At 40.0% G+C, this 19,853-nt stretch overlaps 1 protein-coding gene across 2 annotated transcripts in view; it reads left to right on the forward strand.

The window, feature by feature from the left end:
- Positions 1 to 19,853, forward strand: part of hace1 (HECT domain and ankyrin repeat containing E3 ubiquitin protein ligase 1) — an 89,380-nt gene that overhangs the window by 43,605 nt on the left and 25,922 nt on the right. For both annotated transcript variants that reach the window (XM_048531114.1, XM_048531115.1), the window contains 7 exons: positions 3,367 to 3,713; positions 8,392 to 8,460; positions 8,540 to 8,627; positions 10,337 to 10,448; positions 17,489 to 17,586; positions 18,520 to 18,607; positions 18,804 to 18,953. In XM_048531114.1, the coding sequence (XP_048387071.1) occupies positions 3,367 to 3,713; positions 8,392 to 8,460; positions 8,540 to 8,627; positions 10,337 to 10,448; positions 17,489 to 17,586; positions 18,520 to 18,607; positions 18,804 to 18,953 (952 nt within the window). The remainder of the gene's footprint in view (positions 1 to 3,366; positions 3,714 to 8,391; positions 8,461 to 8,539; positions 8,628 to 10,336; positions 10,449 to 17,488; positions 17,587 to 18,519; positions 18,608 to 18,803; positions 18,954 to 19,853) is intronic.

The following is a 19,853-nucleotide window of genomic DNA, read 5'->3' on the forward strand; positions in this document are numbered from 1 at the left end:
CATACTGACCAGATATCCAAAATTAATCTAGCCCCATTTGTCAGCATTTGCCTCATTCCTATAAATTCTTCCTATTCATATACCCATCTCGATGCCTTTTAAATGTTGTAATTGTTTAAGCCTCCACCACTCCTGTGGCAGTTTATTCTGTGGACGCACCACTCCCTGAATGGAAAAAGTTGCTCCTTGAGTCCCTTTTTTAATCTTTTCCCCTTTCACATTAAACCTATTCCCTGTAGTTTTGGGCTCCCTTGGGGAAAAGACCTTGGTTATTCAGTATATCCATGCTCCTCTTAAGTTTGTAAACCTCTAAAAGGTCACCCCTCAGCTGCTGCTGCTCCAGGGAAAATAACTCCACCCTTCTCCCAAAAGCTCAAACCTTCCAATCTCAGCATCCTTGTGAATCTTTTTGGAGCCTGTTCAAATTTAACAACATTCTTCCTATAGTAGGAAAACCAGAACTGAACTTAGTATTCCAAACGTGGCCTCACCAATTTCCTCTACAGCCACATGACCTCTGAACTCCTATACTTGGCTCACTGACTAATGAAGGCAAAAATACCAAATGCTGCCTTCATTACCCTGTCCATCTGTGACTCCACTTTTAAGGAACTACGAAACTGCATTCCAAGGTTTAGTTGTTCAGTAACACTCCCCAGGATCCTACCATTAAGTGTATAAGAATCACCAAAATGATATCCTCTACGAAAATGTGATCCTCCCATTTATCTAGATTAAACTCCATCTGACACTCCTCGGCAAATCTGATCAAGGTCCCATTGTACTTTGGGGTAGCCTTTTCTTTGCTTTAGAGTAGATTTGTAGCCCAGGTTGTGGATATTGTGGTTGATTGGCTCACCGAGCTGTTTCATTGTTCTGCAGACATCTCGTTACTCTGCTGGGTAACATCATCACTATAGCCTTTTTTGCTGTCCACTGCACCACTAATTTTGGTGTCATCTGCAAATTTATTAACCATACCTCTTGTATTCACATCCAAATCATTTATATAAGTGACAAAAAGCAGTGGACCCATCACTGATCTCTGCAGCACACTGCTGGTCACACGGGAGATTAAGCTGAAACCCCACCCGTCTTTTCAGGTGAACATATTTGCATCACTATTTTAATTTTAAAAAAAGCTAGGAAAATTCTTTTGGTGCTCTTGCTCATATTTATTTCTAAACCAATATCACTAAAACAGATTAACTGATCAGTATTTCATTTCTCTGTTGGAACCTTGTCTGCATGTTTGCTGCTTTTTTTTTTCAAAGTAATTAACTAAACTTTAGAAGTACTAAACTATATAAAACACGTTTGGACTCTTAAGGTCATGAAAGCTTTGCCATAAATGCAATTATATTTTTACTGCAAAGCTTGAATTTAGTGATAGAGAAAAAGGAAGTCTTGTCTTTATATTGTGCTTTACTCATCAGCTGCACATCCAGTGAAATACTTTTAAAGAATAATATTTGCAAAGTAGGTAATGCTGCAGCCAAACTGCACAACAAATTTCCACAAAAGAATTATTTTAATGATCTGCTTCTTTTTATGATGTTTGGGGGATAACTATTGACCAGGACTCTGAGGATCACTCAACTGCTGATCTTCAGAAGTGTGGAATGTGATCTTTACATTGAGGAGTAGGCAGATGATTACAGGAGAGGTTTAACCCTCACTCAAAATGGCACTGCACGTGCCCTCCGTAATGTACTGGAGTGTCAACCTTGATTTTTATGTTCAAGCCCTGCAAGTTCCCCTCTAAGTCACTCTCAGTCCTGATTTGACGATATATTGTTGTTCCTTCAGTGTCATTAGGTCAAAATTTTGGAACTCCCTCACTTTTTCGGGTGTACCTACACAGGTGGATTACAGTTGTTCAAGAAGGAAATTTGCCATTACTTTCTGAGGGCATCGTGGAAAATAAATGCTGGCCCCCATAGCAGCACCCACATTCTATGACTGTATAAAGAAAAGATGATAATTCTCATTTGTTTCTGATTGAAGCTATCTAATGCAGCATCATACAGCATTGGGGCAAGGACCAAGAATTGGCCATGTAATCGTAATATCACTAGACTGGTAATTTAGAGGCTGTAGACCAATGTTCTATGGACACTGGTTCAGATCTCACTGTGTGTCAGCTGGTGGTATTCAAATTTGGAATTCAGATGTGGAACTGGAAGCTAGTCTCTGTAAGAGTGGTGATTTTTTTTTGAAAGGTTCTTCTGGTTTGCTAATGTTCTGTCACCAGAGTTTTCAGTTGTATAGAACATCTTTGTTTTGGTACTTGTATCATTTGTACCTTCATGTTATCTTCCAATGACTTGTGGTCAAGAATGCCAGGTCCATTTGGGTATCAATGCTCATCAATATCAAACGATTTAAGAAACAGCCTTCACTTCCATTCTTCCTACCAGTGAGGTTGAGCACGCTACATTCCATCTGCTATGTTCTTGTCCACAGACTCAGCCTATCCTAAAGCCTCTTTGTGACCTCACCAGACCTATTTCCATCAGTTTTGTGTCAATCACAAACTGGGAAATATTACATTTGTTTCCCCAAGTCCAAATCTTTACTATAAATTGCGAACAGCTGAAGTCTGAATCCTGATTTTAGATTAGACTAGATTCCCTACAGTGTGAAAACAGGCCCTTTGGCCCAGCAAGTTCACGCTGCCCCTTGAAGCATCCCACCCAGACCCATCCCCCTATAACTCACGCACCCTTGAACGCTGCAGGAAATTTAGCCTGGCCAATCCACCTAGCCTGCACATCTTTGGATTGTGGGAGGAAACCGGAGCACCTGGAGGAAAGCCACGCAGACACGGGGAGAATGTGCAAGCTCCACACAGTCACCCTAGGCTGGAATCGAACCCCGGTCCCTGGCGCTGTGAGGCTGCAGTGCTAACCACTGAGCCACCGTGCCGATCCTTGTGCTACCCCATAACTTATAAGTTGGATCTGTGCTGCCTTTGGCCCACCTGGCTAGGATCTACATTTACTAAGTAATATTGAAAAATTCAATATTTTCATGTTTCCTGGTAATTGTCATTGTGATTAGTTCTATGCATTCTTCTAAACCTACTTTGCTGAAAACCAATTCAATGTTGAGGTTTTAATCCTGGCCAACTAAAGAGGTGCAGGCTTTTCAATTATTTCTCCCCATTGCATTACTTGCATGATTTCAATTGCTCTGTTCTGTACTTGCTAAGATTGAAGCAATACAAGCAAATGGAATCCAGTGTAGTACATAAACTGATTGGTATTCCTTGTATTTTGCAAAGCAATTTTTCAGATGATGGTTCGGTAATAAAATGAGCTAATTACAATTTTGTTACTATTTGCTTTCTCTTTGTTTTAACAGCCTTTAGAACTACTGTGGCATTCACTGGATGAGTGGTTAGTTCTTATTGCTACAGAATTGAAAAAAAGTAAAGAGGACTCTGAAATGGATGCCAAGAACATCACTTCAATTTTACTGAAACAAAGAGCCCAAGAACAGCAAGACGTTGTCACTACTCGAGTGTTTAAGACCGTTAGCAAAGAGATCTTGGAAGACCAACATGCCAGCTTAGAGAATGTTGAAGATGGTGACAACATGACACAAGATGCCAGTTCAGATTGTCTAGATGTAATTTCTATGACAGCAAACCGACTGAGTGCAGTAATCCAGGCTTTTTATATGTGTTGTTCCTGTCAGATGCCTCAGGGGTGAGAAAAATTGCAACTTTGGCTTGATTTTTGCCAAAACCTTTCTATTGTCCTCATTGCCTGTCTGTCAGATAAATTTGTTTGATTGTGGAAATCTCAACTGGTTTGCACTGGAGCTATTATGCTATTAAGTGGATTTCCTTTTTCCAGATAAGAAGCACAAGTTGTCCAGGTGCAAATATCTCTCATTTTTGACATTAAAACTACAATTCAGTATACTACTTATATTCTTTCTATCTCCTCTTTTTGTGATGTGTAGGAACATGAACCTCTCTATACCAAAATAGAAAAATTAAAGAACATTTGCATTTTAAATGAACAATATAATGTTCCTAGTGACTGATGGCTTGAGAATCTTGGGAACATTTTAAAAGTATAAGTACAACAGGAGGGAGTTTGAACATGTGCAGCTTAAACAGAAGTGAATGAGAGATGTCACATATTGTGCGTTCTACTGCTCCCATCTCATCATTCTGCATGTCCTCCTATGCAGTCTGACAGCCTGCTGAGCCTACTCAACCTTTCAATATGATCATGGCTGTTTGAGGGCTCAACTCCTTTCTGTTCCATTCCTATATCATTCTATTCCCTCAGAGATCAAATAACCCTCTTTGTCTCAGCGAGAATTGCATTAATTGAAGTTGTCCATTCTGATGCTGCATTCCAGTTTCCTCCCTGCCTATGCAACACCCACCTATTTTGCTGGCCTAACGCTGCAAACCTTCTGTACTTTATGGCTCAGAGATAGCAAGAACTACAGATGCTTGCGTCAGACACAATGCAGTGTGCAGCTGGAGGAAGACAACAATAGAGGCAGCATCATAGGAGCAGGAAAGTTGTCATTTCAGTTTCGTTTGGCTGGCTCAGAAATGGGGAGGGGGAAGGGACCTGGGAACTAAATAGATTGAGGAGGGGTGGGGCTGGGGAAAAGTAGGTGGCGTGGGGATTGGTCAGTGAGATGGGTGGGGTGGATAGGTGGGAGAGAAGATGGACAGATTTTGTTGGATCAAGGAGGTGGGAGGGAGGATGGGCAGGGCTGGGGAAAGGTAGGTGGCGTGGTGATAGGTTGGATGCACTAGATGGTAATGGGGATTGGTCAGCTGGAAGGGTAGAGCAGATAGGTGGGGAAGGTGATGTGCAGGTAGAGAGTATTTGCATGCTATTCACAGTTGCAAGAGTGCATAAGAAGATTGCAACTCAAGTGCTGCGGGAGCCATTTCTGACTTCTTGATTGAATTGAGGCTGATGTCAGATTTGTAGTCTAGCTGTCCTTTTTTCCCCTGTTTATTAATGGTATGTGAATGCCAGTGTTAAACTAGCAACTGTTGCTCAATCCTGATTCCCTAGAAAAGGTGGTGTGAGCTGTTCACTTGAACCAATGTGGTTAAGTTGGTGTTAGTATGCCAATAGTACTATTAGAAAGGGAGATCAGATTTTTGACCAAATTATTATGGTTCCAAGTCAGTATAAGAACCATAAGAAATAAGAATAGGAGCAGGCACTTGGCCCCTTGAGTTGATATGGTTTGAAAGTTGAAAGAAAACCTGTGATGGTGGAGTCCGTATATATTTACTGCCCTTTGCCCTTCTATATGGTAGTGGTCATGGGCTTATTGAATTTCTGCATTCTAGATGGTAGGCATTGCTGCTATGGAGTATTGGTGGTGGACCGAGTGGATGTTTGTGGATGCGGTGCCAATTAAACAATTTACTTTGACATACATGGTGTCAAGCATCTTGAATGTTGTTGAAACTGCACTCGTCAGGCAAGTGTAGTCAAATAGCCTCCTTTTGCACTGTAGTAATTGTGTAATTTTTTGATGTGCGAAGTATTCTATCACCTTCCTGACTTGTGCCTTGTACATGCTGGACAGGCTTCGAGTCAGCGGATGAATTACTGGCTCAGGATTCCTAGCCTCTAGCCGCTGTTGTAGCCACTGTATTTATGTCGCTAGTCTGAATAATTTTCACTTAATGGTAACCCATATGATGTTGGTAGTGGAGGATTCACTGATGGGAATGCCATTGAATGAAAAGTGATGATGTTTAGATTCAATGTTAGAGATGGTCAGTGCTTGGCACCTCTGTGGTATGAATGTTTCAACCACTTTCAGCTCAAGTTTGGATGTCATCCAGATTTTGCTCCGTTTGGACATTGTAGTATCTGAGCAGTTCTGAATGGTCTTGAACATAGGGCAGTCATCAACAAACATCTCTTAGGAGTTTGGACAGAATGTCATTGAAGCAGCTGAAGATGAGGAACTTCTGCAGAGATGGCCTTGAACCAAGATGACCAACATACAATAACTACAACCATTTTCCTTTGATTCATATTTGAGTCCAAGCAGAGTTTCCTCTGTTTTCCATTGAATGCAGTTTTGCAAGGACTCATTGATGCCACTCTGTACTGTTGTCAGAATTTTGTCAGGGTCCGTAGACTTGGCAGTATTGAGTGCCTTAAACATTTTTTGATACTAAGTGGAATGAATGAAATTGTTTGAGGACTAGCACCTGTGATTTTGGGGACCTCCTGGAGGTGTCGCAGATGGACCACCTGCTAGCTGAAGATTGTAAGTGCTTCAGTTTTGTTTTCTTTGCACTGCTATGCTGGGTTTTCCCACTGTTGAGGATGGGGATATTTATAGAGCCTCCTGCTCCTGTGAGTTGTTCAGTTGTTCATCATCTGCCAAATCCAGTCATTATTTGTGGACTGCTGAGCTTGGGTCTGATTCCTTGGCAGTGGAATTGCTTACTTCTATCACTTCTGCTTAGGCTGTTTTGATGTGCAAGTGGTCCTGGTCCTGTAGCTTTACTAGATTGACATCTCGCACTTTTTTAAATATGCTTGGTTCTGCTCCTTACATGTTCTGCTGCACACACCATTGAACCATTTTAAAGGAGATGTGGTGAGTTACTGGAATGCATTTTGTGATTGGTACACATTACTGCCACTGTGTGGGTGATGAAGGGAGTTAATTTTTAAGGTGGATGAATGAGGTGCTGAGCAAAAGGACTGTTTAATTGTTTGGTGTTGAACTTCTTGAGTACTGTTGCAGCTCTACCCAACACTCCTCACATAGGGTGAACAGGGAGTCAGAATGTGAGTTTGCAAAAATCCCTGTTTCTGACCTTTGTCTCATTATCACAGTAGCATTCTTGATTTCACAGTAAGATTGCTGGGATATTGAGGGGAAATACAGGAACTAATGGTCTGATAGAATAAATGTGGCCAAGTTTGTAATTCATCGATGATAGCTATTAATGCTAATCTTATTGGAATATGTAATGCTTATGATCTTCTGGAAACCATGAAAGTTAAATGCTATGTTGGTACTTCAGAAGGAGTGCATAGCAATTAAACTCACTATTAATTCTTAACCCAACTTTAAATTTAATACAGTGAGTAGAACTTGCCCTTTTTTTTTAGTTTTATTGTGGTTAGAGATGTGTTGTCCTGCATTTGCAGCAATTTTGCTGGTTGTGCTGATTGGAATCAGTTGTGCATTCAGGATGACCACTTTTTTTCTCCCCTTGAAATGGACAGACTGTTTTGTTGGTTACTGCAGAATAGTTCTGATATTTCTGTATAGACCAAGTCCAGTTTTCAAATACTCATCTAAAAATCATGTGAACATGCATGAAATGGAAGGTGTTTCACATTATTGTGTGTATGGCTGGAGGTGGGTTTTGTGCAACAGTGACCATTGACACTGGGTGTTGTTATTATCCTAGATGTAAAAAGTTTAAACCCCGTGCTGGAACTTTGAGTATAGCCGCCTTAAACTGTGCTGTAGACTTGTACAATGACATACCTTAAAGTATGAGATTATGCGAGTGTTCAGAGGACTTATTTTCATCCAGGAACTCCAATTTTGATATGCATCATGTTCAGCCTTTGCATGGTGCTAAGACTGGCCAATTATTTTACACCATGCTCTTTTTTGATCCTAAGTAGTTAGGATGTTAGTTTAGTTATTCAACTGGATGTATGGTGTTCTTCACTCGGGCCTAGACACAGGGAATGAGTTTGAACTGTGTATACATGCCAGATAGTTTCAGTACAGAGTTGGCATTTGCATGAGCTGCACTTGAATGTCTAAATAAATTTCAAGGTGACAAACTGAAAGTTACACTCAACTGCATAGTTTGGTTAATGGGTTGTGGTTGGGATATACTTATAATGGGATGTATTCTCTTTTGAGCGCATTCAGTGTTCATATGGTGCTAACATTTAGGCTTTTACATTTAAGACAAATCCTAGCAAGATAAATAATTTGACCACAGAGCCATTATATTGATTACAAAAAAAAAGTTTAATGTGTGAAACTGCTTTATTTTAAGTACATAGATTTGAGACTTGAGAGTTCTGTAACGTAGACTTCCATTGTGCATGTATGACCAGCTTTTCAATTGGAACCATAATCGTAACCGTATAGAAGAGCAGGTTATTTGGCCCATTTGAGTCCATGCCATCTTTGAAGACCCCTGCTGTATCACTCCAGCCTTGCAAATTTTTCTTCCTCCATTCTCCCACCCAATTTCTTTTTAAAACCATTGCCTACAATGGTGAAGGGGAGACAATGAGTTACAGGCCGTTATCATTTATGTTAAAGTAAAACTCTTCCTCGCATCCCACATGGAATGCATGAAAAGGAATGTATGTTGTTTTTCTTTTACAGAATAACATCACCTCGCTTTATAGAATTTGTATGCAAGCATGACGAAGTGCTGAAGTGTTTTGTAACAAGGTGAGCATGTGTGCTTTTAGATGCTTCTTCACTGTCACATTATTGAGTGCCATTTTTAAAAAAATATATTTTGTTACAGAAACCCTATAATAATATTTGACCACTTTCACTTTCTCCTGGAATGTCCTGAGCTGATGTCAAGATTCATGCATATCATCAAAGCACAGGTACACATTTGTTAAAACTTATAAATTTAGCTTTTCAAGATCTCAGTGAATTGAAATCATGAATTTGCAGGTCAGTGATGTATCATGTTTAGTTTTGATCATTGACCAGTAGATGTCATTTGAGATGGCTGTTATAGTTCATCACTCCATTATTTGTTTGCAAGGCGAAGATTAACTGAGGTCATACTAATAAAAGCCCAGTGATTTTCTGCTAGAAGTGATTGTGTGTCTGGTGAAGGCAAGATTGTGCAGTGCTGACAATACGCATTAATGATCTTGTAAAACACTGGAAGACAGCCTCTGCTTGTGAAACTGTACCGTTGCCATGAGCCTGTGCTGAGAACCCTGCCTAGTTTATGTGCCTACAATTGCCCTAACTGAAGTTAACTTTGATACTGAGTGATCAAACATTCATTCTTCTTTGTATGTGGCTGGCTCCTGATTGCCTTAGCCAAAGTTATATTGGTTGATCTTATTGATAAGCTCTTATCACTAACAGGCATTGTTGTATTAAGTTACAACAGGAAGTTATTTTTACATGTGATTGCAGATCGTGGTCACATTGTATTGCTATTGCATTTGTCTGTGGCAGTGGTTGGGGGTTGGTGTTGGTTACGGGGTGGAGAAGAGAAGTAGGCTAGAAATCTGGTTTCTAAAAAAGCCCTTACTCCAAAATGATTTATTGCCCACTGTGTATCACAAGTACACTCAAATGGGCCTCAGGTTGCCACTTTGGGTCTAAAAAAGTCTCTATTGTATCTCAAGTTGCTCTGGAAAAGTAAGTTTTCTCAAAATAAAGAAAGACGTGGTATTTTCCGATAATAGGATGCTGCTGGCAAGACGCAAAGTCATTCTGCATACCACATAAATGAGTAATGGTATATGAATTTTAGTCCCAGTATGATGTTAAATGTGCACAATGTGTACCCAGCAATTAGTGAGTTGTATAAAATAACACATCTCTTTGGCAGTTTGCAATAGGAAGATATTTACTCTTTACAATCCTGTGCATGCAAAACTCAGTACCTAATGCCTTATTTTAGAATCAAGTCCACAATTGGGCAGCGTTTGCTGAATTGTTAAGAATTACAAGTATAACAAAAAAACCTATTGCCAGTTGGGTGTGCAACTCAGATCACTTAAGCATATTTCCCTTTAAATATATCCGTACACAGGTACCTGTCCTGTGCAAGAAACAAACAGCACGACTAAACATTGAGTTTTGATTTGAATTAAACGAAGTCTTAAATCACTTGCATATTCTTTCAGGCAGTACTTGGCGTTGCCTTGCCCTTTGCCATTTTTTTAATGAGAAAGAGAGTTTTTCCTGCCTTTGAAATTTGGCTTTTTTGAATTTGTCCTGATGAATGCAAGACCGAAATCTTTGACAGCATGTCTGTGTAATTTTTAAACAATATCTTTGTTAAGAACACCTTTGCCTCTATTGGTGTTCTTACTTCCACTGCTTCAGAATCTTGCTATTATTTCCCCATGATATGAAACTTTACTCTTCTGTAACTTTATTCTGAGTGATCAGGGATAAGGGCTATTGATTGAGAACTGGTATTACATGATGATGGGGCCGTCAACGTTTCATACTTCACTGCTATTTCAGTAGTTTATGTTCATAATTTTCTTTTGAAAATTATGTGGAAAAGATATTAATTAGGTTCTTCTCTCTCTCTCTCTCTCTCTCTCTCTCTTTTAAGCCCTTCAAGGATAGATGTGAGTGGTTCTATGAACATCTTCATGCTAATCATCCTGACTCTGATATGGTGCACAGGCCAGTTCATGAAAATGATATTCTCCTTGTTCACCGAGGTACAGTTTGAGTTATGTTTACTGTATAAAAGTATTTCAATTAAAAACTTCATCTTGTCACAGATGTCATTTATTTTTCCCTTTTTGAATGAAGTGTGCTTTGAACAAAGTGACTAATCATTTTTCTTTATTTTAGAAGTCTTGTCAGATTAACATTGGATTTGAACCTTTGTAGAAGTGTCATGATTGCAATCAAAAGTGTACTATTACAAATTACCCTTCAGTGCGATGTCAGGATGCTTTCTTCAAGTGTAAATTGCAAAATAGTGAACAGCAAGAAAGCCATTGATCTTCAAAGAAATTATGTAATTTGATCCTTCTCAGTATTGTTTGACTTTAACCCTAGTTAAAATATTTCTAATTGTTTTATTGTTCCTATTATAAAGAGTGAAATTATTGAATTTTCAATTAGATTTGGTTAACCACCAGAGCATGGCTGAGGGAGGAGTTCCTGGTTTTTGTGATAATGAACCATTTCCTGTACAGGTAGTTTCCCCCAGGAGAGAGTCACTTGGATGGAGAGAGCACACGACTGCTGTCAAAGGAAACATGGGATCTCCAAGCAGGTATCCAGCTATGTAAAGGCCCTTAGTAAACAGGCTCAGGACAAGCCAGAGTCCCTGTAAAACAGACCTCCAATGCTGGGCCTTCAGTACAAATGCCTTGTGTATTAACGGAGAGACGTCAACAATGCTTCGCGTTACCAAGTAATATCCCCTCTGCAGTATAAGTAATTGGCTAATTGTGTATATCTCAGCAAAATAAAGGGACAGTTGCTTGGCTCCAATGATTTGCACTCAGTAAATAAGTAGGAATTGATGCTAAAGCCAAAATTGCGTACCTTTGGACATTTTAACACCTGGAGAAACCGATGTCAATCATTGTGATAGAGATCTACAGTACAGAGAAAGGTTTTTAGGTTGATTTGAGCCTGTGCTCGTCAAAGATAACTACCTAACTTTTCTATTCCATTTCTAAGCATTTTCCTATAGCCTTGTATACCTTGCAATTGCAAGTGTACATTTGAATACTACCACCCTAACAGGCATTAGTTCCAGATTCCAACTACTCTCTGGATGGGGGGGGAAAAGAATTCCTCCATATCCTGTTATCTTAAATCTATGCCTTTTGGTCATTGATTCTTCAACCAAGGGGCAAAGTTTTCACTCTACCTCGCTTTACGCCTCATTTTTATCTACATCTCAATCAGGTCTCTTCTCAATATCCTCTGTTCCAAGATGTGAGGAGGTGCCGATATTGGACTATGGTGGACAAAGTCAGAAGTCCTATGACATCAGGTTATAGTCCAATGGGTTTATGAAATCACAAACTTTCAGAGCATAGCCCGTTTGTCAGGTGAAGTGATAGGGAAGCATACAGACACAGCATTTATAGGCAGAGAGATCAAAAGATCATACAAATGGTTTGAATAGGGTGGCAGATAATAAGTCTCTGCAGGTGATCAAAAATGTCAGATGGCATGAGTATAGTGTCAACAGCTGAAGAACCATGAAAGGATGACCAATAATCTGATTGATTAAGGCAGAGAGATAATTACTAAAAAATTAAAAATAAGGTGGTGCTGGAGACAAACCAAATGACTGGAATAACATGATAGGTATAAGAGTCGCATGCTGAGGGTCTAACCAAAGTAAGTAATCCAAAACTACAAACTAGTGAAGGTAGAGAGAGCATAAAAATTTATCAAGGTGATGGTGTCAAAACAGGACAGTAAGGGTGATTTTACAGATACAGAACAGTGTAGTAGTCACATGTAGCGTGACATGAGCCCAAGATCACAATTGAAGCTGTCTTCATGGGTATGGAATTTGGCTATCAGTTTCTGCTCGGCACTTCAGCATTTGTTGTTTATCTCGGAGCCATAGTTTATCATTGTGGCCAATTCTGATATGCCACGGTGACAAACCACAAGGACCTCCTCTGAAGAACCAGTTCTGACTTGCTACAGCCAAAAACCGCAACGACCCCCTTAGAAGATAGACAAGATACAACCGATAGAGTACCCTTCATTGTCCAGTACTACTTCTAGAGCAGAGAGACTATGCCATGTTCATCACAGCCGTCAACATGTCATTGACGGCAATGAGCGTCTCACCAAGATCTTCCCTACAAGTCCACTTCTCACCTTAAAACAAACACCAAACCTTAAATAGGCCATCTTTTGCAGCAAGCTACCCCGCCTTCAGGACAACATTGACCACAACACCACACAGCCCTGCCATAGCAACCTCTGCAAGACATGTCAGATCATCCATCTGGATACTACCCGCCAAGTGCACTGGAGATACTCCTGTGACTTGGCTAATGATACTTATCTCATATGCTACAGGCAGGGATGCCCTGAAGAATGGTGTATTGGCGAAACTGCAGATGCTACGCCAATGAATGAATGGACACCACTCCACAATTGCCAGACAGGAATGCTCCTTTCCATTAGAGGATATTCAGTCTTAGTTCTTCGGGTAAGCAACCTCCAAGGTGGCCTTCAAGAGAAGCAACAACGTAGAGTCGCTGAGCAGAAACTGTTACGCAAATTCCTGTGAAGATGGCCTCAACAGTGATCTTGGGTTCATGTCAGGCTGCATGTGACCCCACCACACTGGTTCTGTATCTGCAAAGTCTTCCTTACTGCCCTGTTTTGACTCCAGTACCTTGATTAAATCTTTATGATCTCTCCACCTTTAATTAGCTTACACAGTTTTGGATTAATTATTTCTTTTGTTAGACCTTAGGCATGCGACTCTTATACCTATCATGTTGTACCTGTCATTTTGGTTTGTTTCCAGCACCACCTTATTTTTAATTCTTTGCCTCATTTAATCGGATTTTAGGTCATCCCTTTTCTTGTTGTTCAGCTGTAGACAATTTACTCACACTGTCTGAAACTTCTTGATCGCCCACAGAGCCTTATTCGACACTCCAGCCACACCATTTGTACAATCTTTTGAGCTCTCTGCCTATAAATTCTGTGTTGTGTTCTTCTGCCTTACTTCACCTGATGAAGGGACTATGATCTGAAAACTTGATTGATTTCAGATAAACCTGTTGGGCTATAACCTGGTGTTGTGTGACTTTTGACTTTGTCCTCTGTTCCAAGGGAAACAACACCAATGTCTCCAATATCTCTTTGTAACAAAAACTCTCTAGCCCAATGCAACCTTCTGGTAAATCTCCCCTGCACCCTCTCCAGTGCAATCACATCCATCCTATAATTTGAAGTCTAAAACTGGAAACTGTGGCTTGATTAACATTTCAGATGGTCCTGGCTTAACCTCCCTGCTCTTAAATTCTATGCCTTGATGAATAAAGGCAAGTATTCCATATGCCGCCTTAACTACTTTATCCACTTGCCCTGACACCTGGAGGAACCAGTGGACATACACATCAAGGACCCTCTGATCTGACCGTCAGTGTTTCCCAGGATCCAAACATTTTCACATTTCTGTTTCGTTTGTCCTGCCCAAGTGCATCACCTCACACTTATCTGGATTGAATTCAGTTGAATGTATGAGTACAAATCCCATACAATCCACATGCAGCACTTTGTATCCCCAGTTGAAATAACTTAGTAAATTAAATAAATCGCACATTATATAAGAAACACAATGTAAAGCAGAACACACTGGATATGAATTACTTGCCTACAGTGCAGAATATATAGATTAAGCAGGTGGATGCAGTAGCAATGTATGCATCCGCTGGACAAGGTGTGGAGGTGCTAGTATTGGACTGGGGTGGACAGTCAGAAGTCACATTCCAACAGCTTATATGAAATTACAAGCTTTCTGAGCATTGCCCCTGAGTGACGAAGGGGCTACGTTCCGAAAGTTTGCGATTTCAAATAAACCTGTTGGACGATAACCTAGTGTCATGTGACTTCAGCTGGCCAAGACTATATGCACCAACCCATGTATGCCACAAGGTGGACCCCAGGAGTCCAGTTTAGAATGTTGACAGGGCCAGCTGCAGAGCAGCTCAAGAACAGACCTGGCTCTTTGTTCATGGTGAGAATGGAGGGTCAGAGTTGGTGCTAGGGCTGTCTTGGATGTACGTTTAACATCCCCAATTTTTGCAATGGACTCTGGGCACCTTAAAAGTAAGAATATTTAGAATTAGAATCCCTACAGTGTGGAAACAGGCCCTTCGGCCCAACAAGTCCACACTGGATCGCAGTGCACCCCACCCAGATCTATTCCCCCTGTAACCCACCTAAGCTATACACCCTGAACATTACGAGCAATTTAGCTTGGCCAATCCACCTAGTCTGCACATTTTTGGACTGTGGGAGGAAACCTATGCAGATGTGGGGAGAATGTGCAAACTCCGCACAGACAGGCACCCAAGGCCGGAATCAAACCTGGGTCCCTGGTGCAGTGCAGCAGCAGTACTAACCACTGTACCACCGTGCCGCCCCATGCTGCGAATGGAGGATGAGCATCTGAACCAGGGTGATGACAAACTCAGGACTGGGGAATTCGGAATGAAATCACCGGGGAAGGGATAATTTATAATTTCAGGCCACAGGTTGGTCTGTGATGTACTACGCTGAAGAGAAATTCATGATATTAAATGGATGTATTGACACTTGTATTTGCTTCAACATTATCACCAACATTAAATGAGTTGATGTTAAGCAGGGACTTATTGGAATAAACCATTCTTAGGCACTTCATGGATACTTCGGTAGTAAACTGAGACACTGAGCCACATAAGAAAATGTTAGTCAGAAGTTTTGTCAGAGGTTTTTAAGGAACCTCTTAAAAGAGGAAAGAGACGGGTGTAGGAAGGGAGTTCTAAAGCTTGGATCTAGGCAGATGAGAACATAATCTACCAATGGTGCAGTGATTAAGATGGCAGAGTTTTGAGGCTAGAAATAGGTGAATGCATTTAGTTTGGAGGATTGTGGTGTTGAAGTGGATTAGACATGGGCATGGGTGCAGCCATAGATGAATTTGAAAACAAGGATTTAAAAATTTAAAATCAAGCCATTGCTTGACTCACAGTTGATGTGGATTAGCAAATGCATGCTTATCGGGAACAGGCTTGGAGTGAGAAAGGTCAGTGACAGCAGCATTTTGGCTGACCTCGAATTTATTGTGGGTAGAATGTGGAAGATCCACCACGGGTGTGTTGGAATAGTTGTGTTTCGAGGTGACAAACGCTTGAATTGAAACTCAGTGGCCAGTGAATTTGAGGCAGAACAGAATCCGCCAGTGATAATGAAGATGGAAATAGACAGTCTGAGTGACAATGCAAATGTGTGGCTAGTGCTCTTTTCAGCCAAATATGAGACCAGATTGTGAATAGTCTAGTTTACTCAAGTTGTCAACTTCACCTTCACCATTTATCAGTAATATTATTGCCTTGTTTTATTTATCCACCCTCTGTAGATTTTGTTTTCTTGAATCTATCAACAGTAGAAAGACTTTCTCTTGTCTTCTGTACATTTTGAAGCGAGCTCCCTAAATCTAAAATTCATAGCACTTTCATAGAGGGCATCTGAGACTTGTGTGAATAACACAAACAATTAGATTGAAAGTCACTGCTGAATAGAGGACTCTGAACTAACAAATACCAGTGAAAATATTGAATTCAATGTCAAATCAGGTACAGAGAATTGAACTGGGGGGGGAAAGGCAGATGAGAGACTTATTTTCTTTTGAAAAGTATCAAGCAATAACTGATGGTATTCTACAGTTAAGATTAATTTTCAATGCTGGAGGCGTTGTTTGGCAAAAATAAGGACTTAACATGCTGTTAAGAGCATACTTGGACTTTAATGAAAAAATCTGATTTTGGTGCGTTTATTCTGTATCTGTTAGGTATATGCGCTGTTTGCATGCCATTGAGTTTGCATGGTGAGTCAGATGGCAATGAACAATAGTACATTTTTGAGGAGTAGGGAATCTCTGACAACAGCTGCCTGAATTTCCATGCTTAACAGCAGAAATACATTTGCTGGAAGTTCCCACACAAATAATGATTAGGTTAGCAGTAGAGATTTTGCTGCATTGTTGATTGTTATACTAGTGAAAGCTGACTTCTTCCCTAGAAAATTGTAGTTGAAACTGGGGATTTCTCTTGTTCCTTTAAGGTTTTTGAGTAGATTTGTAGCTTGGGTGGCGAATTTGTGGTTGGTTGGCTCGCTGAGCTGGTTTGTTTTTCTGCAGGCGTTTCATTACCCTGCTGGGTAACATCATCAGTGTGGCCTCCGATGAAGTGCTGTTGTGTTTTCCCGCCTGTTATTTAAACTCTGTCTGTTGAGCTGGATTACCTCACTTCCTGTTTTCCTTCGCAGTGGAGTATATATGGGGTCTAGCTCTGTTTGTTGATGTAAGACAATAAAGTAGCGGAGAACTAGGCCTCTAGGAATTCCTGTGCGTGTCTCTGCTTGGACTGACCCTTGATCCTGGACTCTGGGGTTGTCCCAATCAAACTATTGGTTTTTCTTATCCACGTGGATGGAGATGATTGAGTATACTCACTTCTCTATACAGTTGGTTGGGATAACCCCAGGACCTTGGGACAGGCCAAGCAGAGACAAGCTCAGGAATTCCTAGTGGCCTGGTTCCCCACTGAGAAAGCTATCAATAAACACATAGAGCTGGACCCCGCATACACGCCATTGCGAAGGAAACCAGAAGGGAGGTAATCAGGCTCAACGGACACCAGATTTTAATAATAGGCGGGAAAACACAACAGGGCTTCATCAGAGGCTGCACTGATGGTGTTACCTGGCAGGGTAATGAAACGCTATTAGAACAATGAACCAGCTCGTCGAGCCAAACAACGACAGCATCTCTTGCTGCTTGTCTGCTACTTTGAATTGACTGAGTGAGATTGCTGAAATGATGATAACGTTTTGCATTACTTTTATAAGACCTGGCTTGAATATCAAAAAGAAGGGTGAAAACAGTATGAGAGCTATGAAAACGCACCCTAAAATGCTTTATGTGAATTGTATTGTGTGCGTTGTCTATTGATGAACAGCTTTAATAATGCAGAGTTTCTGCTTGCAGATTCAGTTTTCCAGAGCAGCTGTGAAGTTGTGTCAAAAACAAGCTATGAAAAATTGAAGCAAGGCGTTGCTGTGCGTTTTCATGGTGAAGAAGGCATGGTATGTTACTGTACGTATTTTTAAATAAACTTGAAAAAAATACGTAGTTGTTCTGAAGAAATAAATACACGACTGATTCAGATCATGTCAGTAGCAATATAGAAATATTTAAATCAATATTGTGATTATTTGGTAATGCTAAAAAACTCAAAGGTTATTCTCTAAAGAGACATCCTTGAATGAGTTTCGTTCTGTAATACTTGAAAGCATGAATTGTGTTTTGTCCCAGGTCCATTTGCTGATTCATTTCAACATTATCAGTGAACTAACACATATTTTGGTTGAGCAAATTATTTTGTTTTGTATTGGTATATTACATTCCACTTGAATCCTGTGAGGAGATTTTCTTAAAGTTGACCATGTCAAAATATCAAACGGAAGTATGAATGCGCACTATGTGGTGGTCGAGAATGGGAGATAGACAATAGTGAAAAGAAATTTTGAAATCAGATGGAATTGTTTGAAATCTATCTGCATGTTTAACCATGTTTATTAGTTTCTTTTGACTATTGTCACTGCAGACCTATAAAATATTGTTTTATTTTCATTCCCAATGAATCCACTTTAGATTTGTAGTAAAGTTTGCAATTTCTGTAGCAGTTTGTTTCTAGTTCTCACAACGTGGTGTGGAGAAGTGCTGCGTGGATTCCTGGTGCCCTAGATGTGTATATTCCCTCATGGTCAGTGCAAGGGAGGAGAGTGCATGTAAACCAAGATACAAAATAATTGGGAGAATTAGTTATTGTCATTCGCATCTAAAGTGACCAGCTCTAAATGATATTGAGAGAGGCTTGCAATAAATTTGGTTGAGAGACACTTTTTGGCATATAGTCGGGAGAGATAGGGGAATGGACAGCTAAAATTCAGTATCTGTATACTTTAAAAATGATTAATATGGTATGTTTTCAGTTTTATTCCTTTTTCTATATTCAGGGTCAAGGTGTGGTACGTGAATGGTTCGACATCCTTTCCAGTGAGATAATTAATCCAGACTATGCGCTTTTCACTCAGTCAGCTGATGGTATGTGACCCCTGTGGATTTGCAAGGAAGTGGTTTTATGTACAGAATCAAATTGAGACCCTTAAAATACAAAACAGGAATTTTTCCACTTTGCTTTCAGTTCAAATTGTTGATTTTATTGTGCAATGCAGACTGAATTTTTAAAATACTACCTCTTAATATGTATATGGCATAAGGGACATCTCTGTTCTTACAGGAACCACCTTCCAGCCCAACAGTAATTCTTCTGTGAATCCAGATCACCTAAATTATTTTCGGTTTGCAGGGCAAATTCTAGGTTTGGCACTTTATCACCGACAGTTGGTTAACATCTATTTTACGCGGTCATTCTACAAACATATCCTTGGTAAGAATTGTTTAAGTCACAACTTTATATTTTGATTAATGCAATTTGTCTTTGGTTTCCTATAATAACATTGAACTGGGAGAAAGCTGTACATTAGCTACACTGTGAATAGTTCATTTTTGAGACTTTGATCTAGAGGGATGCTGGACAGAGGAGGGAAATGTATTAATGAAGGGGATGCAAGATAATTGCATTTGAAATCAGAAGGGAGAAAGAAAAAGTTCTGACTAAATATAAAATAGGATCAGGAGGAGAACCTATGGATCCCAGAGCTTACTCCCCAGTCCCAATATCCCTCGATCCAGAACCCTTGGCTGGATGAATCCAAAAATTCACAAACCCCTGAGTTTCCCCTCATTTAAATTCTAAATTATCGAATTCCTATTCTGAGACTGTGCCCAATTTCAGATTATAATCTTTCTTTCGTTCTCCCCTTTTTTTTTTCCTCCCTTTTTTTTCCTCCCTTTTTTTTCCTCCCTTTTTTTTCCTCCCTTTTTTTTTCCTCCCCTTTTTTTCCTCCCCTTTTTTTCCTCCCTCCCTTTTTTTTCCTCCCATACGCTCTCCACTCCCACTTTGTTTCCTTTTCTTTGCATGGAAACAGGTGAACAAAGGATAAAGACAATGAAAATAAAATGAGGTGCGTTATAGCTAGCAAGATAAAAATCAAAAAGCATCTATTTCTCTACAGGATCTAGTATTGGAAAAAATCAGAAATCATCAGTTAACTTTGAACGTAGTCTCCATAATGGCTGAAGGTGTGGTCATTTTGCTTGTGTATACAGGGTTTTGATTTTTGTTATATATTTTAATATATTTCTTGTTTGGTCTTTCAAATATTTGCCTTAAGTTGCTGCAGCACTTGCGCTATGGATTTTTCTCATGTCTGTACATGTTTTTCAG

Source organism: Stegostoma tigrinum, chromosome 4 (genome assembly GCF_030684315.1).
Source record: "Stegostoma tigrinum isolate sSteTig4 chromosome 4, sSteTig4.hap1, whole genome shotgun sequence".
In the NCBI taxonomy this organism is placed as follows: Eukaryota; Metazoa; Chordata; class Chondrichthyes; order Orectolobiformes; family Stegostomatidae; genus Stegostoma; species Stegostoma tigrinum.